The sequence below is a fragment of the Malurus melanocephalus genome, unplaced genomic scaffold (assembly GCF_030028575.1).
Source record: "Malurus melanocephalus ecotype Western Australia unplaced genomic scaffold, MMel_1.1 scaffold_463, whole genome shotgun sequence".
NCBI lineage: Eukaryota > Metazoa > Chordata > Aves > Passeriformes > Maluridae > Malurus > Malurus melanocephalus.
In genome coordinates this window covers 29,535-47,153 of record NW_026623695.1, presented here as the reverse complement: position 1 = coordinate 47,153, position 17,619 = coordinate 29,535, and the positions used below count along the sequence as shown (strand labels likewise).

The 17,619-nt window shown below is 37.5% G+C and overlaps 1 protein-coding gene across 1 annotated transcript in view; it reads right to left on the bottom strand.

Moving 5' to 3' along the window:
• Positions 1-17,619, bottom strand: part of SHOC2 (SHOC2 leucine rich repeat scaffold protein) — a 35,018-nt gene that overhangs the window by 6,369 nt on the left and 11,030 nt on the right. Inside the window, exons 2-4 of the mRNA XM_057380606.1 lie at positions 14,596-14,733; positions 3,375-3,505; positions 473-661 (exon numbers count right to left, since the gene is read on the bottom strand). Of these exons, the coding sequence (XP_057236589.1) occupies positions 473-661; positions 3,375-3,505; positions 14,596-14,733 (458 nt within the window). The remainder of the gene's footprint in view (positions 1-472; positions 662-3,374; positions 3,506-14,595; positions 14,734-17,619) is intronic.

Genomic DNA, 17,619 nt, shown 5'->3' with positions numbered 1-17,619 from the left:
AATCTCTTTTCCCTACTTCTCTTTAACTGCATTAGCACACTTAAAAGTGCTGTGCTCTACCTATTGCCAAAAGTCTCCAGACTTAGGTGTTGAAAGACTATATTTTAAATTTTTTTTTACATAATTTTATTTATAATGTCAACTGCAACCGTGTCTGAGGAAGAAATAAGCCAATCTACATGCTTGTGTCCCGTATGAATATTCAAGAACTTTGCAGCCAGCTTTTTAATTTTCATTGTTCAAGCTCAAGTAAATGTGACAAAATCTTAACCAGCAAACATAAAGACAAATTATTAACATCTTGATAACCACACTTTTAGACTAATACAGAAYTGYTTATATATGTGACAGCAGCAGCATCCACTTCAGCATGATAATTTCATTCCTWACATTATTAAATCTGCCAGAATTCATGGAGCAGCAAACAGTGCTCCTCATTGATTTTACACAGTAGCATGCTTCTGTGCCTCACCTTCATGTTCAGCTTACTTAATACTTTAGCTCTAGAGAAAATTCCAAAGGGGATTTTATTGATGCGGTTGTGCTCCATATTGAGAGAGTAGATTGTGGAGAACTGGGACGGGCCACCCACRGGATAGGACTGGAAGCAGTTCCTGGCCAATGTTAAACTAGTCAGTTTGACAAGGCTGGATAAAAGACCCTGTAGAAAGAAGAAAACCACCCAAGAACTTAGGACAGATTTATTTGAATGCATCTCTTTTCCCTGATGGGTGTAATTAGAAATGTTTTCCCCCCCTCAAGTCCATCCCCTGAGAAAGTGTTGCAACACACAAACCAGTGTTAAATTTGATAAAACTTCCACCAGCAACAATCTCTGCTCACAGTCACCAGCCACTGCCTCCTTGCATGCTGACAGATACAAAAAAAAGCAAACATACCATATTTAAAAAGCACAGGTTTGGGAGGTTTGGTAACTTCCTCTGAAAGGAATTTTTCTAATGACATGTTGCTCCAGGAGCACAGGGGCAGCATRTCCATCCCCAGCAGCTGTTTTGGCTCCAGCAGCTCACCCACATCCAAATGGGGTCCAAAGAATTATGAACCCCACACACTGATTCCCAAAACAGGCATTTGATAATTCCAATATAAATCTTTGGTAATTTCATAAAAAATACACATTGTGATTACAAGTGGTAGGAGTTTATTGTCAGTGTCTTGCAATTATACCATAACAGTTTGAGATAATCAGACAGAGAAAAAGAATAGGAAGAGTTTGGAAATTCCATTGGTTTTCTTTTTTTAAATATTCCTGAGTAGTTACTACTCCATTTTTTTCATTTCTTAAGGGGAAAGAAAAAGTAAGAAGCCTGCAGTTAAACTGGACGGCCAAAGCTGCCCATTGAATCCAGAGTTTCATTTCTCTTGACAATCTAACCAGATTCCAAAATCCCAGCAGCTCTTATCTCAGTTTATCTGTTAGCTACGTGCCAAGCACGTTGCTGGAACGGTGGAGATGAATAATGAGATCTAAATTACTGCTTAAGTGTCACCTTTGCTTATTACTGCACCAACTTGAATTCAGCCTTATTTGCTTAAGTATTACAGAAATTGGAGATTTATGCATGGCATTACATACCATAAATAATGCAACRTCTGCAATCAGGAATGAGTACTAACAAGATAATGATTCCAGCCATATTCCTAATGTCACTATTTCTGGATTGYGATTTGAGCTCTATATTCACTGTAATAGCTTTAAGAACATGGCTTTGCTGTTTCACCAGGAAAGCTTTAGCTGTTTTTATAAATAGTTTATTAACATTATTGTAAATAAAACAGGATCAAATAGGGACTTCTCTACATGCCCTGGTTAAAACTTTAAGCACTGGAGGCACCTCAGCAAATATCAGTGAACTTTTTWCCCCCTACAGATAAATGGACCTTCAAATCAGTATTGATCTAACCTAATCATTAATTCGTATAATCTTTGGTTAGGAAATACTGTTTCTACCTATACTTTAATTAACAGGTATTAATCCTAGGGTTAGGCAGTCCCTGAAGTCTGTTACTGGCATGCTTTACTGCTTCAGATGGATCYTGGCATTTCAAAAAGCTGGTTTTGAAGTCTGCTTGTATACCAAGAAAATATCTAAAATATGTTAGCTAATACACTCTTAATAGCCTAGAGTAATTAAATACATTTGAAGGGAAGCAAGAGAGCTTTGGCAGTACAAAGAGAACAATGCTCTTASATCTATGAGAGCTGTGGCAGTGCTGCCTTCTTCCAGCCCATCCTTTTAAGATAAAATATTTATTAGGCATTGTGTCAGCAGCTTCAGCTATGTTTTGAAATTCAGAAATTTCTTCCACAAATACAGTTCTTTGTCTTATAACACAGCATGTTTTATTTTAAACAGATTACAGTATAAACTATCCACTTCTGCAAGCTCAAGTGTTAACAAATGGTTGGCAAATACACCTGAAGAAGGCAGCAGAGTCACAAAGAGGTTTGTATTGTGACTGAACATGTTTTAAAGCAAGAAATCATCCCTCACATTAGTTTTTTGTAATTACACCATAGTGTCTTTTGTAACATGTCTGGGTGGGGTGGGCTAGCTTAGCTCTCATCCTAAAAGCAGCCTGGTGGCTTTCACTCAGTAGCATTTTCTTAAATTATAGTCTTGCCCAAACATTTATTAAATTCTTAGTCTATCACCGCTGAGTTCAGAAATTCATATGAAGAAAATTAGTTACTTATTGCATTTTGCTGCTGTAAATACTTTGCCTAATTTCAAATGCTTTTTTTTTCTTCTGTTTATAGTTTGTTATATACCTCTTTAGATAACCTTTTAACTCATTTTGTACTCGTAATTTATATGACTTGGGRTTGTGAGGATGACAGCTCAGGAAARCAGTTTGACCATCAMTAAAACAGAAGAGACTATAAACTTTACATAATGTCATGAAATCTTAACCTTGAAAGGTTCTAAAGAAATGGAATAAATAAACAAAATACAAAATAATTACATCAGATCTTTCTTTCTGTAATCTAAGCAGTTATTTCTGGGCACTAATGCCTCATGAAACAGAAACACTAAGAAACACTTATCTGGCTTGAAGGGTGGGAATCTGGACTCATTATTTAAGGTTTTTTAAAGACATAGGACAGGAAATACAACCATGTGTTGCTCCCAGTTTTGACTCAAGTTGTATGACATTAGTCCTTCTATACTGATTAAATGTGCCTAATACTTACACAATTGCCATAATTCACATTACATTTCGATTAAAACAAAGGGAATTCTCCAGAGTTAAGAAACAAGATGAAATAACTTCCTGTGTTCCACTTGCTTTAAAAACACCGATGCCCTCCAGCAGCATTCCCTCCCCAGTCCATTCCCTCTACTCCTCACCTCTGGTAAAGTAGAAATGTTGTTGTTCTCCAAGTTCAGCTCATCAAGTTCACTGCATTTTGCTAAAGACTTGGGAATTGCTGACAGCCTATTGTACCTCAGGCCAAGCCGACTTAGACTGGACAGATTTCCTGCAGGTAGAAAACAGGTGTTAATATACTAGAGAAATCAAACCCACACACAGAATAAGGTTTGACTTCTGATTCCTCTGTTGYCTCACACTACATTTCGAAATTTCAAATGGTGAAACGGAGCTATCATCCCAAATGAGGAGATACACAGACCCCAGTGCTCTCCAATGCTGAAGTCAACCATGAAGAAGCAGATTGTGAATATTAAATACTATTCTCAAGTTTTGCATAATATGATAAGCAAGCAAGGCTTGTGTCCTATTGTAAAAGTCCTTCTATCCTGATCTTTCTACGAGAAAACATACTATCATTTTCCAGATGTCCCCAAAAGGAGTTTTTAGAATTACGGTCAGTATCATTCAATGCCATGACTCATATTACCAGAACCTGGGCATGCATCACACAACTCAGGTCCTGGCAAAACAATTTCCTCTGCAGGGAAAAAAGCCCCAAAGCTTTACCATCCTCCAACAGCATGAAAGCCTTTAATAAGTAATAGGAAAAACCCCAAAATTTCCAAGTTTWCTGAGTGATGCTGAAGGAAAAGTCTGGAGGAAGTCTACAAAAATCTGGACAATACTGGATGTAAAAACAGTTCTGAATTTTGCTGGGGCTAATGGTCCCAGTTGATATTGTCTTTCTGTCAGGGAGAAAAAATCTTGAGAAACTTGCAACTTAAAAACTTCCCACCTGAAGCTCCCTCGAGTTCTAACCTTTACCATCTAACAAGTGCTAAAGACCAAAATCAGCTGCTCAAGGATGTTGTTGAACTATYGAGTGCTGGGGAATTCAGCCTCTCCTGGAAGGAAGCAAGGCCTTGAACTTCACTGAAAAGTCAACTGGCAAATTGTACAAAGAAACTTGATTTCTGGCTCATCYCTACAGTCAGAAAGAGTCTGTGCAGGTGTGGATTTCACACCAGGGGAGCTTGTGAACAGGTTCACATAATCAGTTCCTTGCACAACATCTGCTATTTCACACTCACAACCACCCATGGCAAAACACCTTTGTTCTGCAAATTGAAATACCAGACAGACTCATTAGAAAAGAAACACAGAATTTAACAAATGGCAGAATGAATAACCAGAAGTAATTTTAAAAGATGAAGGGATCTTAACATGTACAGTCTAACTGCTCATTAAGTRAAGGCTGTATGAATGTCTGTGCATATGCACTTAGACAAAGGTTACTGAAGCACAGCAAAGGAAGAAGTAAATGTAGAGTATGACTGCTAGGCACAGCCATATTTTCAACAAAGCAAGCAGCAAACTACCTCTTTCCTGAGCCTGTCAAAATATACTGTAAAAATGCCCCTATGTCACCAAATAGCTGGGAATGTAAACAATAAAAACTTAAAATTGGGAATGATGCTGTATGATTCACTGTTTCTAAAACAGAGAAGTCACAAGAGGAGTGAAAATAAAATAATTAAAAAAAAAGAGCAGAAGCAAAAAACCTTAGCTCCCCAAGAAACAACTACAACTGAAAAAAAAACAATACCCACAAATTCCCTTATACAGAATAAAAATTATCTACATCTTATAAATAAAGAAAAAAAGAGGATGAATTTTCAGCATCTGATATTTAGCTAACAAGCTTGGCAACAAATTTTACTTAGTATCATCAATAACTAAACAAAGGTCAAACCAAGTAGCTACACACCATTGCTTAACTAGTAGTATCTCCAATTGGGATTTTTTAAAGCGCTTGATTCTAAGCAAGTATAAAACTAATTTTTGTAGAAGAAGCAACGAGAAACTTCACTTAATCAGAAAAAGGCATTTAAAATCCAGGGCTATCAATACTGAGCTCCAGTGCACAAATCTTCATCTTTTCCTGTTAAATCCTGCAATGTATATACCCATTAAAGAGAATAATTAAGACTATTTTGATCCTACGTTCCATTAGTAGAAAGATGCACGTTTGTAGGTAACTTAGCTATTTCATGACATATTTGTGAGATCAGGCACTGCTGGCTGAACAGAAAACTGGCCTCACTTCATATAAAATCATCCTATTGCAAGGCACCAAGATTGTTAGGAATTGCCATCCTAGGGACGAAAAACCTGACTGCATTTCTGATGAATTGTTATGATCCTAAGACTGCTTTTTCTGAATTGTTATTTAATATTTTACTAAAGAATGAAAACAAACTTTGCACAAAATATATCAACCTACAATTCTTTTCACTACCTAAATCTTGCGCTAGGGGCTGATCTGGATTTTTCAGGCRAAAAGGACGAACAGGGAAGTAGACAGCATGATGCCAACTGTTGCTTAGCAATGCAACWCTGCTGTGCCAGTTCCCAGATTGTGAGCACAGGCTGTATATGTATGGCTCTCTTCCTACCAGCAATGTGGCATTTCAGAAAAATGAAACAAGGCAGCCATTAGAGAGAGTCAAAATGTACTGTAAGTTTCCAGGAGAGAATGACACACGTTGGCTATCCTCACGACATTATCAGAAAGGAGGCATAAATAGCAGCTCCCAGAATTTTCTTCTTATCATTAGTAGCATTTCTTAAYAGAACTTTATCACTGCTTCTTTACTGGTTATCTTTCTCCTCCATGGGAAAGGCATGCAAAGGCCTAAAAGAAGACACATCCTGTGTGTACCACATTCCTCTATGATTGTTTTACACCTCACAGTACTAAATGCAGTTATTCTTGAGGGCAAAACTAATAAGATTTCAGCTGGAGCTGCATCAGTAGCACTTCTCCCACTGCTCCTGGAAGGACTATACTGGGCCCAGGTGATGCAGGCAACATGAGGCACCTTCTCATTTCAAGCCACAATTTATTTACAGGCAATTTATTTATTGCCACTCAATTTCTGTCAACAAGACTAAGATATCTTTTCATCCTTAGAGTTTATYCACACATCTCATTGTGAATGCATCACAGTGAGAAACACTTATCAGCTTTTATCTTCACAAGCTGGRCAGCCCAGATCTTAGTCTCACCTTCACAAAACAGGACGACCCTTACATCTCTTCCCTCTGCTCAGCTGCGTTCAAGTTGACTTTTCTTTTAAACAGGAATGCATCAATACAATGTTAACATTTGCCTCCATGGAGGGCAAGTCAGCTAACATGAAAACCAAGTGACAAACCCTGTTTCTCAACAGAAACTGTGACACGTTGCTGAAGAGCACACCTTGTGTAGTGAACCATCAAATGATCCCATTTACAGCTCCCTGAGCTCAGGGTTACCTAGCTGAAATAAGTATTTGGAGTTGCTTTACAGTGCCTGCACTCATCCCCACCRTTTCCAGCTCAGCTACCACTTTCCGAGATGGCACAGCATCAGGTATTTGCTGATGGGCTGCCAGGTTAGGTCTAAGGAATAAGGCAAGGAAGATAACAACTGATCACGATCAACTCAATCAGACTGTCACAGGGCCATTTGCAGTTGTACTTCTGTCACTGAAGTCGTACCTCAGCAGCTCTTCTGAAACAGCCCCTCGCAGGTAATGACTCAGAAAATGCTGCACTGGATGTTCATGAATGTGACAGTTTGATAACCACAAGTGAAAAGCAGACACTAGCAGGAAAATCAACAAGTTAAACCCCTTCCTTGTTTTCTTAGAGAGCCCATTACAAAAAACCTTGTAAACTCAACTGCCTTATTCATTGGTACGTCTGAAAATAAGATTGTAAAGCCTGACTAAGTCCTAAACTCACACAAGGCTGAAGCAAGTCACTGAAAAACTACTTCAGTTCACCTTTTGTAAGGAACAGTCACTCTTGGGAATCAGGTTTCACAGACACCTTGTCTCAGGTCCATTTTCTCATCAGCAGAGTATTAACACCCATCAGCAGGTTCCAGCTCTCAGGGCTAAAGGAACCCAAGCACAGAATTCATAATCCCTTAACTGGAGTAACTGCATGACTTTCTCAGGATTATTTGCTTCTTTTACACAGAAGTGAATTAAAAAWATTTAGAAGCACGCAAATCCAGGAATATTAAATTGAACTGTTACTATAAAAGGGATGTGAAATAGACGGTTAAAATTAATTTCTTTATTAAAGGTACTTAAAAAATATTAGTCAAAGGAAAAACAGGTGTTTGCCAATCCCAAAATAAAGGGAARACAGGAAATAAAGCAGGAAACCACCTGAAGTGGTTCACCAATACATTTCTTTTTTAAATATTTCAATATCAAGAGACAAAAGGAATGGTAAGCTGAACAATATAAAGAAATACAAATTCCTAACTCAAAGTCCTACCAGTGCTTTTTAAAGGGAGTGACAAATACTGTCTTCTTCTGAGATTTACCACACCTCTTCCCTTCCCTCCCTTAGTTAAAATAATCYTTCAAATTTCCTATCCTTAGATGAAGAGCCATTATTATTGTGAAACCTAGTCCATYGAGTTAATTTGCTATCAAATTAGGATCGGTTGCTTTCTTTTAAATAAACCAAAAGCATCAGATCAATTTAAAAATCTGTTCACTAGAGAAAACTTCAGCTGATAACATTAAAAAAAAATTGGACTTACAAGAGCTGTGCACATCAAAACCCTGTAAGATCATAATCGAAAATATATGTGAGCTTCAGCACACAACAGGAAAATTGCAGGCACTTGATACAAACAACCTGGTACTATCACTTATTTCAGATGGTGTAACTTGTATAAATATTCTTACATTTTGATTTGACTCAACTTGGCACACAGAAAGTAGTCACCTACCAAAGAACATGTTTTACATGGCCACATGTTACTTCAAGGAGTGCCATGTGCTTAATTCTCTAAGGGGTCTTCTTCTAGCAAAGGGAAATAGCTGATGTGCATGCAAAATAYATCAGGTATAATTTTTACAAATTGAAATCAAGATCCAAATCCAAATTGAAATCAAAATCCAAAATGTTGGAGTTTTTTTTTAGATTAAACTTGACATCACTTTAAAAAAAATACATGAATTAAATTTAATACACCACATGGTGTAAATCTTGCAGTGAGAATAACAAAGATGACAGYATGAAACAAATTTCAAATTGTATGAGAGATACCAAACATGCTAGAGATGGGCAGTTGTGGATAGAGATTGCATTCAGATATTGCATTCAGGTATTTCAACAGCAGCTCCTGGTCTAAAACATCCCTGCGTCAGAAGATGCCTGTACCACACTCTGTACTTACTATGTACTAGCTTTCCAGATGCCAGCCATACTCTTTGACAACTTTTTAACTGTTTAACAGATTTTTAGGTGAAAGGAGCTGTTGGTGTGTTTAATCTAATCTCTCATCAGAAAGCAAACCGGTTCCCCTGATAGCTGTGGAGTAAAACGAAAGGCTTCAGATAAAGTGTTATAACCCTCAGYTGCACTTCACAAGCAAAGAGCAACAGCACAAAGTGACTGGTCCAACAAGACACCCCAAAAGAGATCTCAGTGATTGCTGCAGAGGAAACAAGAACAAAATCCCATCGTCATTATTCATTTGGTCTGGGGGCAATTAATTCCTAAAGCAAAGCATGAAGGTTTGTATGAATTTAAACTCATGTCACCAATCTTCATCTGAGAGAAATAAAATCCTTTCTACAATCCCTACATCCCTCATGTTTAATATGCTCTGGCTAAAGGCTGATGCCCTAGAAAAATAGGGAATGGGGACAGAARGGTGATGGGGGTGGGAGAGCAAGTACTCTTTGCAGAATAGCAGAAGAGAAGAGAATCCCTCGTGATGATTTCTACCAACGCCAAAGCATATGTACTTATTCTGTTCCAAATACAAAAGTATAGTTAAACACAACACAAAGTTTTTAATTTTACTGATTTGCTAATTTAACAGTAAAGTGACTTTTAGTATATTTTCATTTACTTTTCAGCCTTCAATACCTCCTGATATACCAGGCAGGCCAGTGAAGAAGGCAGAATATCATATTGTATAAGCAGTTTATACCTAACTGGCAATGCAATAAAAACATTAACCTTTCTTAACTGAAAGATGTGTTGAAATTTTTAAGTCTGCCCTATTATATGGAGCAAACATATAAAATGTGTAATACACTAATATACCTTCATAATTTTAGCTAATTAAGAAATGTGAGAATTATTTTATGCGGACCAGGGCTCCACTTTGTAGCTTCGCTGAAGTTAAATGCTGCCCAACAGCAGATACTGGGGAAAAAAAACCTACAGAAAGGGGAAAGGGGAAAGGACATGCTGAACTTCCTGAAAAGTGAGGGAAGATTCAACGGCATGTAGCTCAGTGACTTCCCAAATGTAGAAGCAACTGTTTTATTTTCCTTCTATATAAGTGCCATGTCACCCCATGAGCTTTTAAGATCTACCTCAACCCATGCAAACACTGAGACYCAAATGTCCCCTGCCCATCATATGCAGCACTGTCTGATTTTTACCAGTGTGAGGCAACACCTCACAGCCTCATTCATCCCTGCCCTTCCAAACTTGGGAGTACAAAATGAGCAAGTCACYTCCCACTTGACATTTTCCAGTCAATTTCCCTACTTTCCATTTACTAAGTCTAGAATGGAAGCCAACAAGAACCAGAAGTTTCTTTCCCATTATGAGACTACCATGAGAACTACACAAGACTTACAGTAACACAAAAAATTAGACTGTAAGAGTGGAAGCCACTGCTTTYAATCAGATAAAGAGAAGGATGAGCTTATTGCAATTGCCCAATACTAGCAGAATGCAATTAAAGAAGTTTCATTAAGAGCATAGTCCAAGAACAAAACCTTAGACAAAGCACTAAAAGTTGATCACATCTCCCAAAGTGACCCTATGGAAACAGGTTTGTGGCCACAAAGCACACAATGCTCACTGACCAAAGCACCAGGTTGGGCTTAAATGTTGAGAATACTGCTGTGAAACTGAAGCAGGAGCCTCTACATTTTGCTCCATCAGAATGGTGAGTAATTAATAACATCAAACCCATCAGCCGCTTCTGATCGCTGCCCCTGATCACTGAGGGAGCTGCAGGTGCTCAGACTTTTCAGAACAAGACTCCTGCTTTTGCTAAGCCTGCCAAATTTAAAAYATAATTTTACAGTAGTTTCACATTTCTTCAGAAACATCTTTACTTCTAGGGACTCAAAGATCTCAACCACAATTTTGCATAACCTGAGCCRTATCAATTCCACCCGTCTGGTTCTGGTCAGTGCTTCATGTTTTATCAWTTGTAGGTTTAAAGAGCACAATAGTGCTCTCAGAGATATGCTGRGGTAAACAGTGTAATCAGACCTTGGTTTGGAGCACAATTTCAACCAGCAAAACCAATAAATAAATAATATTTAATTTAATGAAAGCTGTGATTTCAGCTTCTGAGTTAGAGTGCCAGAGYGAAAGGCAGGAGTGTAGTGCAGAGCTGTAAATATGCCTCCCGTTTTCCTAACCATGCCTATATATGCCTATAACCATAATTCTATGTCAGACACTGCAAAGTGTGTCCATTGACAGAATTTTTTGTGCTTTTCAAGTTTAATTTTGGAACATTTATAACTGACTATTATTTTTCTTATTACAACTACTGTTTCCTTAGATGTCCACGAACACAGCACATTTGACTATAATCAAACTGCACACATGTAAGCACACAAAACTASAAAAAGCACAAAGCATATGAAGAGTCTGATTTTTTTTTAAGCTGTAATTTTTTGTCTGTTGAATTTCTTTCTTAGGTAAGTTTTTMTATGTTTTTTACATAAGAAATTGTGAACACACTTGTACAGAATGCTAAAATTAAAAGCTCAAAGAGGGAACACTCACAAATGTGGTATTTGCAGGATAAAATTACCTAAACTAGCTTGTAATCCTAAAAAACAATTTACTCCACCCAAAATTTGTTCTCAGTCTCAGAAGTTCAATTAATCACTTTCATATAAATGGTTATGTTCTTTACCTTTTTCTATATAACTTTTGAATACATTAGCATGCCAGCTAAGCATACAGAGATAAGACACTGTGTAAATAGAAGGAGATAACAATTCCACCCCACCCCTCCAAAAAAAAAAAAAAAAAAACAAAAAACCAAAGCAAACAAAAAGAAACCAAAAACAAATGCAAAAAGAGAATTTAAAAAAACAACAACAACACAACACAACACAACATGGGGGGTGAAATCTGCAATGAAAACTCTAAGCTTGAGACTCTTGGAATGTGCTAAGCCATTCCACAAAGCTCATTTTTCTTACAGGAAGTGATCTAATATAAAAAGTACTTTACAATTTTCAATCAACAGAAATACAGATATGAATGTATTAAGCCAATATCTATAAAGCAAGACATTAAGTCACTTCCTGACAACTAATATCTAAAATCGACATTTYTAACTGCACAAAAGCATGCTCCTACAGCATTAGCTGAGAGGAGAACTTGGTATTTTTACAGAGTGGGTATATATTGGCTCTGCTACCTCTGTAATCACTGCTGATGCATAATCCCTTCCCTGCCACTCCCCTGCATGTCACCCTCACGTCCCTCTCTACAGTTCCAGCACATTTCAGTACATGCTCTTAGTTACCAAACAAGCTTTTTTATTTAATTTGGCAGATACAGATAGCTTTCTGTAGTAAAACAAAAATTTGTTTAGATAGTCCAGCACTTATTTTAGAGGGTTTTTTGATGGAGAGGAGGGAAGGGGTTCTTTCTGAGGGGAGGGAGAAACAGAAAAGGAARGGGGCTGTTTGTTTTTCAAAGCAGCATGACAAAAACATCCTTCTCAAGAAAAAAAAAGAGGCCTCCATCAAAAGGGTGTCAGTGGGGGAGGAGGGGGCMGTAATGGAAAGTCTGGTCCATAACAGGAGGCTCACAGAACATCAAATATTTATAACGAGCAAATGTGCTCGCTCTGTTTTGTCCCTGGTCTGTAACTCACGGAGTTTGACTGAACTGAGAACCATTAACAGCACTCACACAGTGAGCATCCTGACACCTGGAAGCGTGTAAATGTTGCAAGAAAAGGCAGTTGTGGCAAACAGCAGGCAGATACCCAGGAGCAGGGAAGAGACAGAAACTGCAGCGAGAGATGGAGAGGCCAAAGGGGCGCCCTCGGCAGACACGCGCCATTGACTCGCCGGCTTTTTCTCGGTACTCAAAGTTTCTCGCTGAACAATCCTAACCACAAAGCAAACTGTAATCTAAAAATCATGCCGCAACTTGCTTTAATATGTTGAACCAAAACTGTGATGACTAAGAAATAAAGYCAATGTTGCTGAACTGGCTATGGCTGCCTTTTCTGCAACATGCAGAAATGTGGGCTGATCATTATCATTTAAGATGGAACCTAAAGTTTCTCCCTTCACAACTAAATTCTGTTTGCRAACTACATGAGGCACAAACACTGATTTCTGATTTTAAGTTCTTTTAAAATACTTTTAAAATTAACTTACTGTTTACAAGAGTTTTTACAGTGGAGCAAAAACTGGACTAGAGTAAGGTTAATGACACAAGGGCTYGCTCCTGTCTCTTACCATTATTCAGCTGTCTTTGGTGGTTTCTCGAGCTCTAAAACATTGATATTCAGCTCAGATAAGCATATAAAGAGACAGCTACCTACCTACCAAAGCAAGTAACTTCTAAACACTATAAAGACAATGCAAGGGAAAAACAAAGCAAAGAAAACAGAGAAAAATCCARTCCAACCAGGTATGAACCTGACTCAAAAGAAACCACCTAAGCTTACAAAAACTTTCTGAAGAAATAGGTGAGTCCAAACTACCCTGACTGCATAGTGAGCAATCTCCTATCTATCCCAAATGACTTAACTACCTAATAACTTGGTACCTCTCCTACCCAAAGACCTTTCCCTGTACTGTAAGTACAGTCCTGCAGCAYATTACAAATGAGATTTTTTTGGTCCTTTGAGAAGTTCAGTGACTACCAGCACTAAACAACTTAGTAAAACATAGTACTACTCTGCACAAGAATCAACAGTATTAGTCTATAAGCCTTGAAATGGAAATCTCACACTTGCTTAGAGAATTTTTCCCATAATTAACAGTTTATCTGGAGAACTCACTCCCTAAATGTGACACATACACTACACATAAGTGTTATGTAAAACAACATTCAGCAGGATTTACAAAACAGCTACAAAAATAAAGGCTGTACTTATGAATGGTGTAAGTTAGATGCAAACTCCAGATGGAATGGGATCTCCAGAGTTTAAAAATATCACCAATCCAGGAAGGAAGCTTAGTTCCAGTGGATACACCATTAGTGTAGTGTAATCTCTGCTCAGGTTAAACTTTCYCAACAAAAACCCACAGTAACTCCACACTCAACTGGATAGTAGCATACTATCCAGTAGCATACTATAGCTAGTAGTATACTAGCAGTATACTGCTAGAAGAAAAGCTAAAGTGTCATTAAGTGGTTCCTCACTTTACTATGCATTAAAGTACATTAGTAAAATGCTCAACAATGAATACTCTTAAATTGATAACATTCATTCTTCTGAGTATGATCTGGTGGCAGAGCTCAAAATCACAACGGCCTTGTTTTTAGTCTTTTTAAGTTACAGCAACCATCTTTTTCTGCCATCTGTTTAAAACTCATTTAATGAGATAGGAAAAGTCATTTTTTGCTGCTTCATCCCTTGTGAGATTTTGAAACCAAGCAGGACTGTGTTTATCATAATCCATTATTCCCCAATGTAAGTTGCAAACTCTCTGTATTCTATTCCATAAAACCATGATAACCTTGTGGACAACATTCATGATTTTAGTTCTTATTTTCTTTAGCCAAAGATGTTAGTTAAAGCTATCTGCCRAAGCACTACATTTCAAGTCTTTTAGCCTTTTATTTCTTTATATGCTTAGTTTCATTACAGAATGAACAAACAAAAATGAAAACAAAAAAAATGAAAACAAAAAAAGCAGTAGACATTTGCTTATAACCACAGAACACCTGAAGATTTAGAAGTGATGGCTTTTCCTTGTAACTCTCATTTTCAGATGATTTAACGTAACAAGCACACCCTTTAATCTCAAGCGTGAAGCTGCCYTGAGCTGAACACCAGTCATCCAGTCATCCTACAGTCACCAACATATACTCATTCTTAAACTCTCCTTAGTGAATATTTTGAAAAAGTGATTTATTTTCTCCAGCCTCTTCACATACCTATGGTTTCTGGCAGGTCCAGGAGCTCATTGTGCTGCAAGTCAAGGTTGGTGATCTGCATGCAGCTTCCAATCTCTTCTGGAAGATGTTCAAGCTGATTGTGCGCTACATCCAGCGTTATGAGGTTACACAACTCACCTAAAAGCACACAGGAAAACCAAAACATAAAKGTCTTTAATGTACAGCCCTCGACAATGACCTCCACACAGAGATTAATAGAATCAGACGGATTTTGGGATAAGCTGAAAAAAAAGCTACTGCTACTATAAAGTTATACATATCAAATAAGGTATTACAGGATCATAATTTCATCAGTCAGATCTAAAACCTGATCAACAATTTTGAAAAGCTCAGATAAAGCTTTATTAGATCCTCTGAAGAAGTGTTATTTATTGATTGGTTTTCTTCTGACAGTTCAAGCTGTGGAATACAAGTACAAAACACTKGTTTCAGGCTGACCAGAAGTCTAAAACATCACTAAGTAAATGAATTGGACTAAATTTTGAGAAATTAAGATCTGTTTTTATATCGTGAATTACTTTCAGGCACRAAAATCAACAACCAAGAGACAGCAAAATTATTTAGCTGACAACCTAGATCATCCAAAGTTTTGAGTGCTATTTTTAAACATTTTTAGTCATCACAAAAAAGATAACTTATGATAAATAAAGTGTATGCAAGCAGACCTACAGCAAGTAAAAGGCTTATCTGTTAAATATAAAAAAAAAATCAGATTTGCTTGGAGTTTAGATCCACTTTACACTGAACTGCTTCATTCCTGACATTTACACATTCATTTAAAAGCACAGATAGACACAATTCTGTGAACAGTAGCTTCACCTGTTTTTATGTCAAACACACAGTAATCTGAACAAAATCTTGTTTTCTTATTTTTTTCAAACCCAACAACTGTGTGCATGAATACAGGGATATGTATTCACATTTTTTGCATCTGATGGAGGTGAAATTAATGCATATGCTTTGAACAGCTTCCACTCTCTCCAGTAAAGATGAGGTCATTGCATTTGTATATTACAGCATGACTCAGTGAGTAATGAATTTGGAAGAGCAGCAAATTCCTTTTGAGGAGCAAATGTCTATTTTTAAGCTTCAGCGTTGTATCTTTGACACAAGGATTTTCCCACAGGCCTGCAGGATTATCCTGGGCAAGTTCTGACGTGTGGAGTGTCTACTCATTAGGTCAGCAGATAATTACAACTGGTGATTTAATAAATCATAAAATACTATGAACTTAGACTCTGTATTGCATTCAGGCATCATGTAGCCACAAAACTTGATATTGTGAAAGGCCAAGAAAAAAGTCAACCTCAAAGCTTCAATATTCTGTTTTTCTTAGATTGTTAACATATAGCTGATCTTATTTCCTGCACTTATTTACCCAAAATGATATGTTTTACTRGAAACTAAGCAGATGGAAATGTAAAGCTGGTGCTGAAGCAGCTACTCCACCACTGTGTGTGTCCCCTCTTCCACCAACAATCGAGYGTATTCCAGGCAACCAGAGGCAACAGTCAAATGTGCCATATCCAGAATTGCATAAACCATACGTCAATGCCATTAACATGCAGAAGAAAGCAAATATAAGAAAAAAATTGAGCAAGAGTTAATGTTCTGTGGCAACGGCTTTGTTTTATTATTCATGGAAACAAGCAGGCAAAGCGTAGAATGCAACAGGAGGAAGAAAAGCTTGAGGAAAACACACATCTCTCCCTTTAAACAAACAAAAAAACTTTACTGAGGTAACTCAAGAAGCCTCACACACTTCAGGGCAGCAGTTTTCACTTCATGATTGCTGTTTTCATTTGTTTTCATTTCAGACCTTAACCAATGATGTCAAATTTGAAATATGGCATAAATTCCATTTCATCGCACCGATTTCTCATTTACTTGACTCTTCCCACTCTACATCTGCTGAAGTTGAAGAAATACTTGGGGGTTTTGCAGCAACATGTGCTGCACTTCATTTTTGCACCTGCTGATATCTTTGACAACAGCAAGCTACATGTTTAAAACACACATCTTACTACCTAATTCTGAGGAGGAAAAATRATGAAAAGTGATGCCTGTGTCTCTCTAGAAAATTAAGGGCAAGCTAACACTTTAATTTAATTTGGATAGCCATATTTAATATTGTTACATTAAACATGCAGGCATTATTTTATAAAGCAACACTGGGAAGAATTTAATTAAAATATTGAATGTTGAAATAGACAGGGGACTGCCCAACAAATTTCAGACTTCACAGCAGAAGTCAAACAAAAATTAATGCCCTGTCATAAAGCATCGTGACTTAAGAAAAGGAATTCAAGAGATATCGAAATATTCAGCTCTTAATTCACAATGCTCAGTAAGGAATCTTGTTCTTGGACATGAGGATACTTACAGCTTGACAGCCTTTCACCAAAATGGGTTTATTCCCCCCTCTAAAGGTAGAAGGAGAGGGGAGATGAAATACTGTTGGCACTGAAATTTTTTCAATACTTTAACTTGAATTGCTGAGACACAACAGTGTTCAAGTCAACAAAAAATCACTCAAGGTACATTTCTCCTGTTGCTGTCCACGATGTATAGAAAAAGAAATCTTACATCAAATATGCTTAACATGTTTGGGTGATGTGGTAGAGACTCAGGTCACAGAAATGAAGAGCATGAACCCAGTCTACCAACTTAAACACTCCCATTTAGATAGAAATGAAAGACAGGCTAATGCAGAATCACTTTATAGCCCTAGCAATACACATATAAAGAGGTTAACTCAGAAACAGCAGGTAATTAATCACAGATAATCAGAGTATTCTGAAATGGAAAGGACCCACTTGGATCAAATCTGACWCTTAAGTGAATGGCCCACAGAGAAACCAAACCGTCATCCTTGGTGTTATCAGCACCATGTTCTGATCAACTGAGCTAAATTATTTTTTACATCTTCCCATGCAAAGGCATACAGAGGACCAGCTGTGGTGTGAGAACTAAAATACTGGGTGTCCAAGAACTAAAATACTG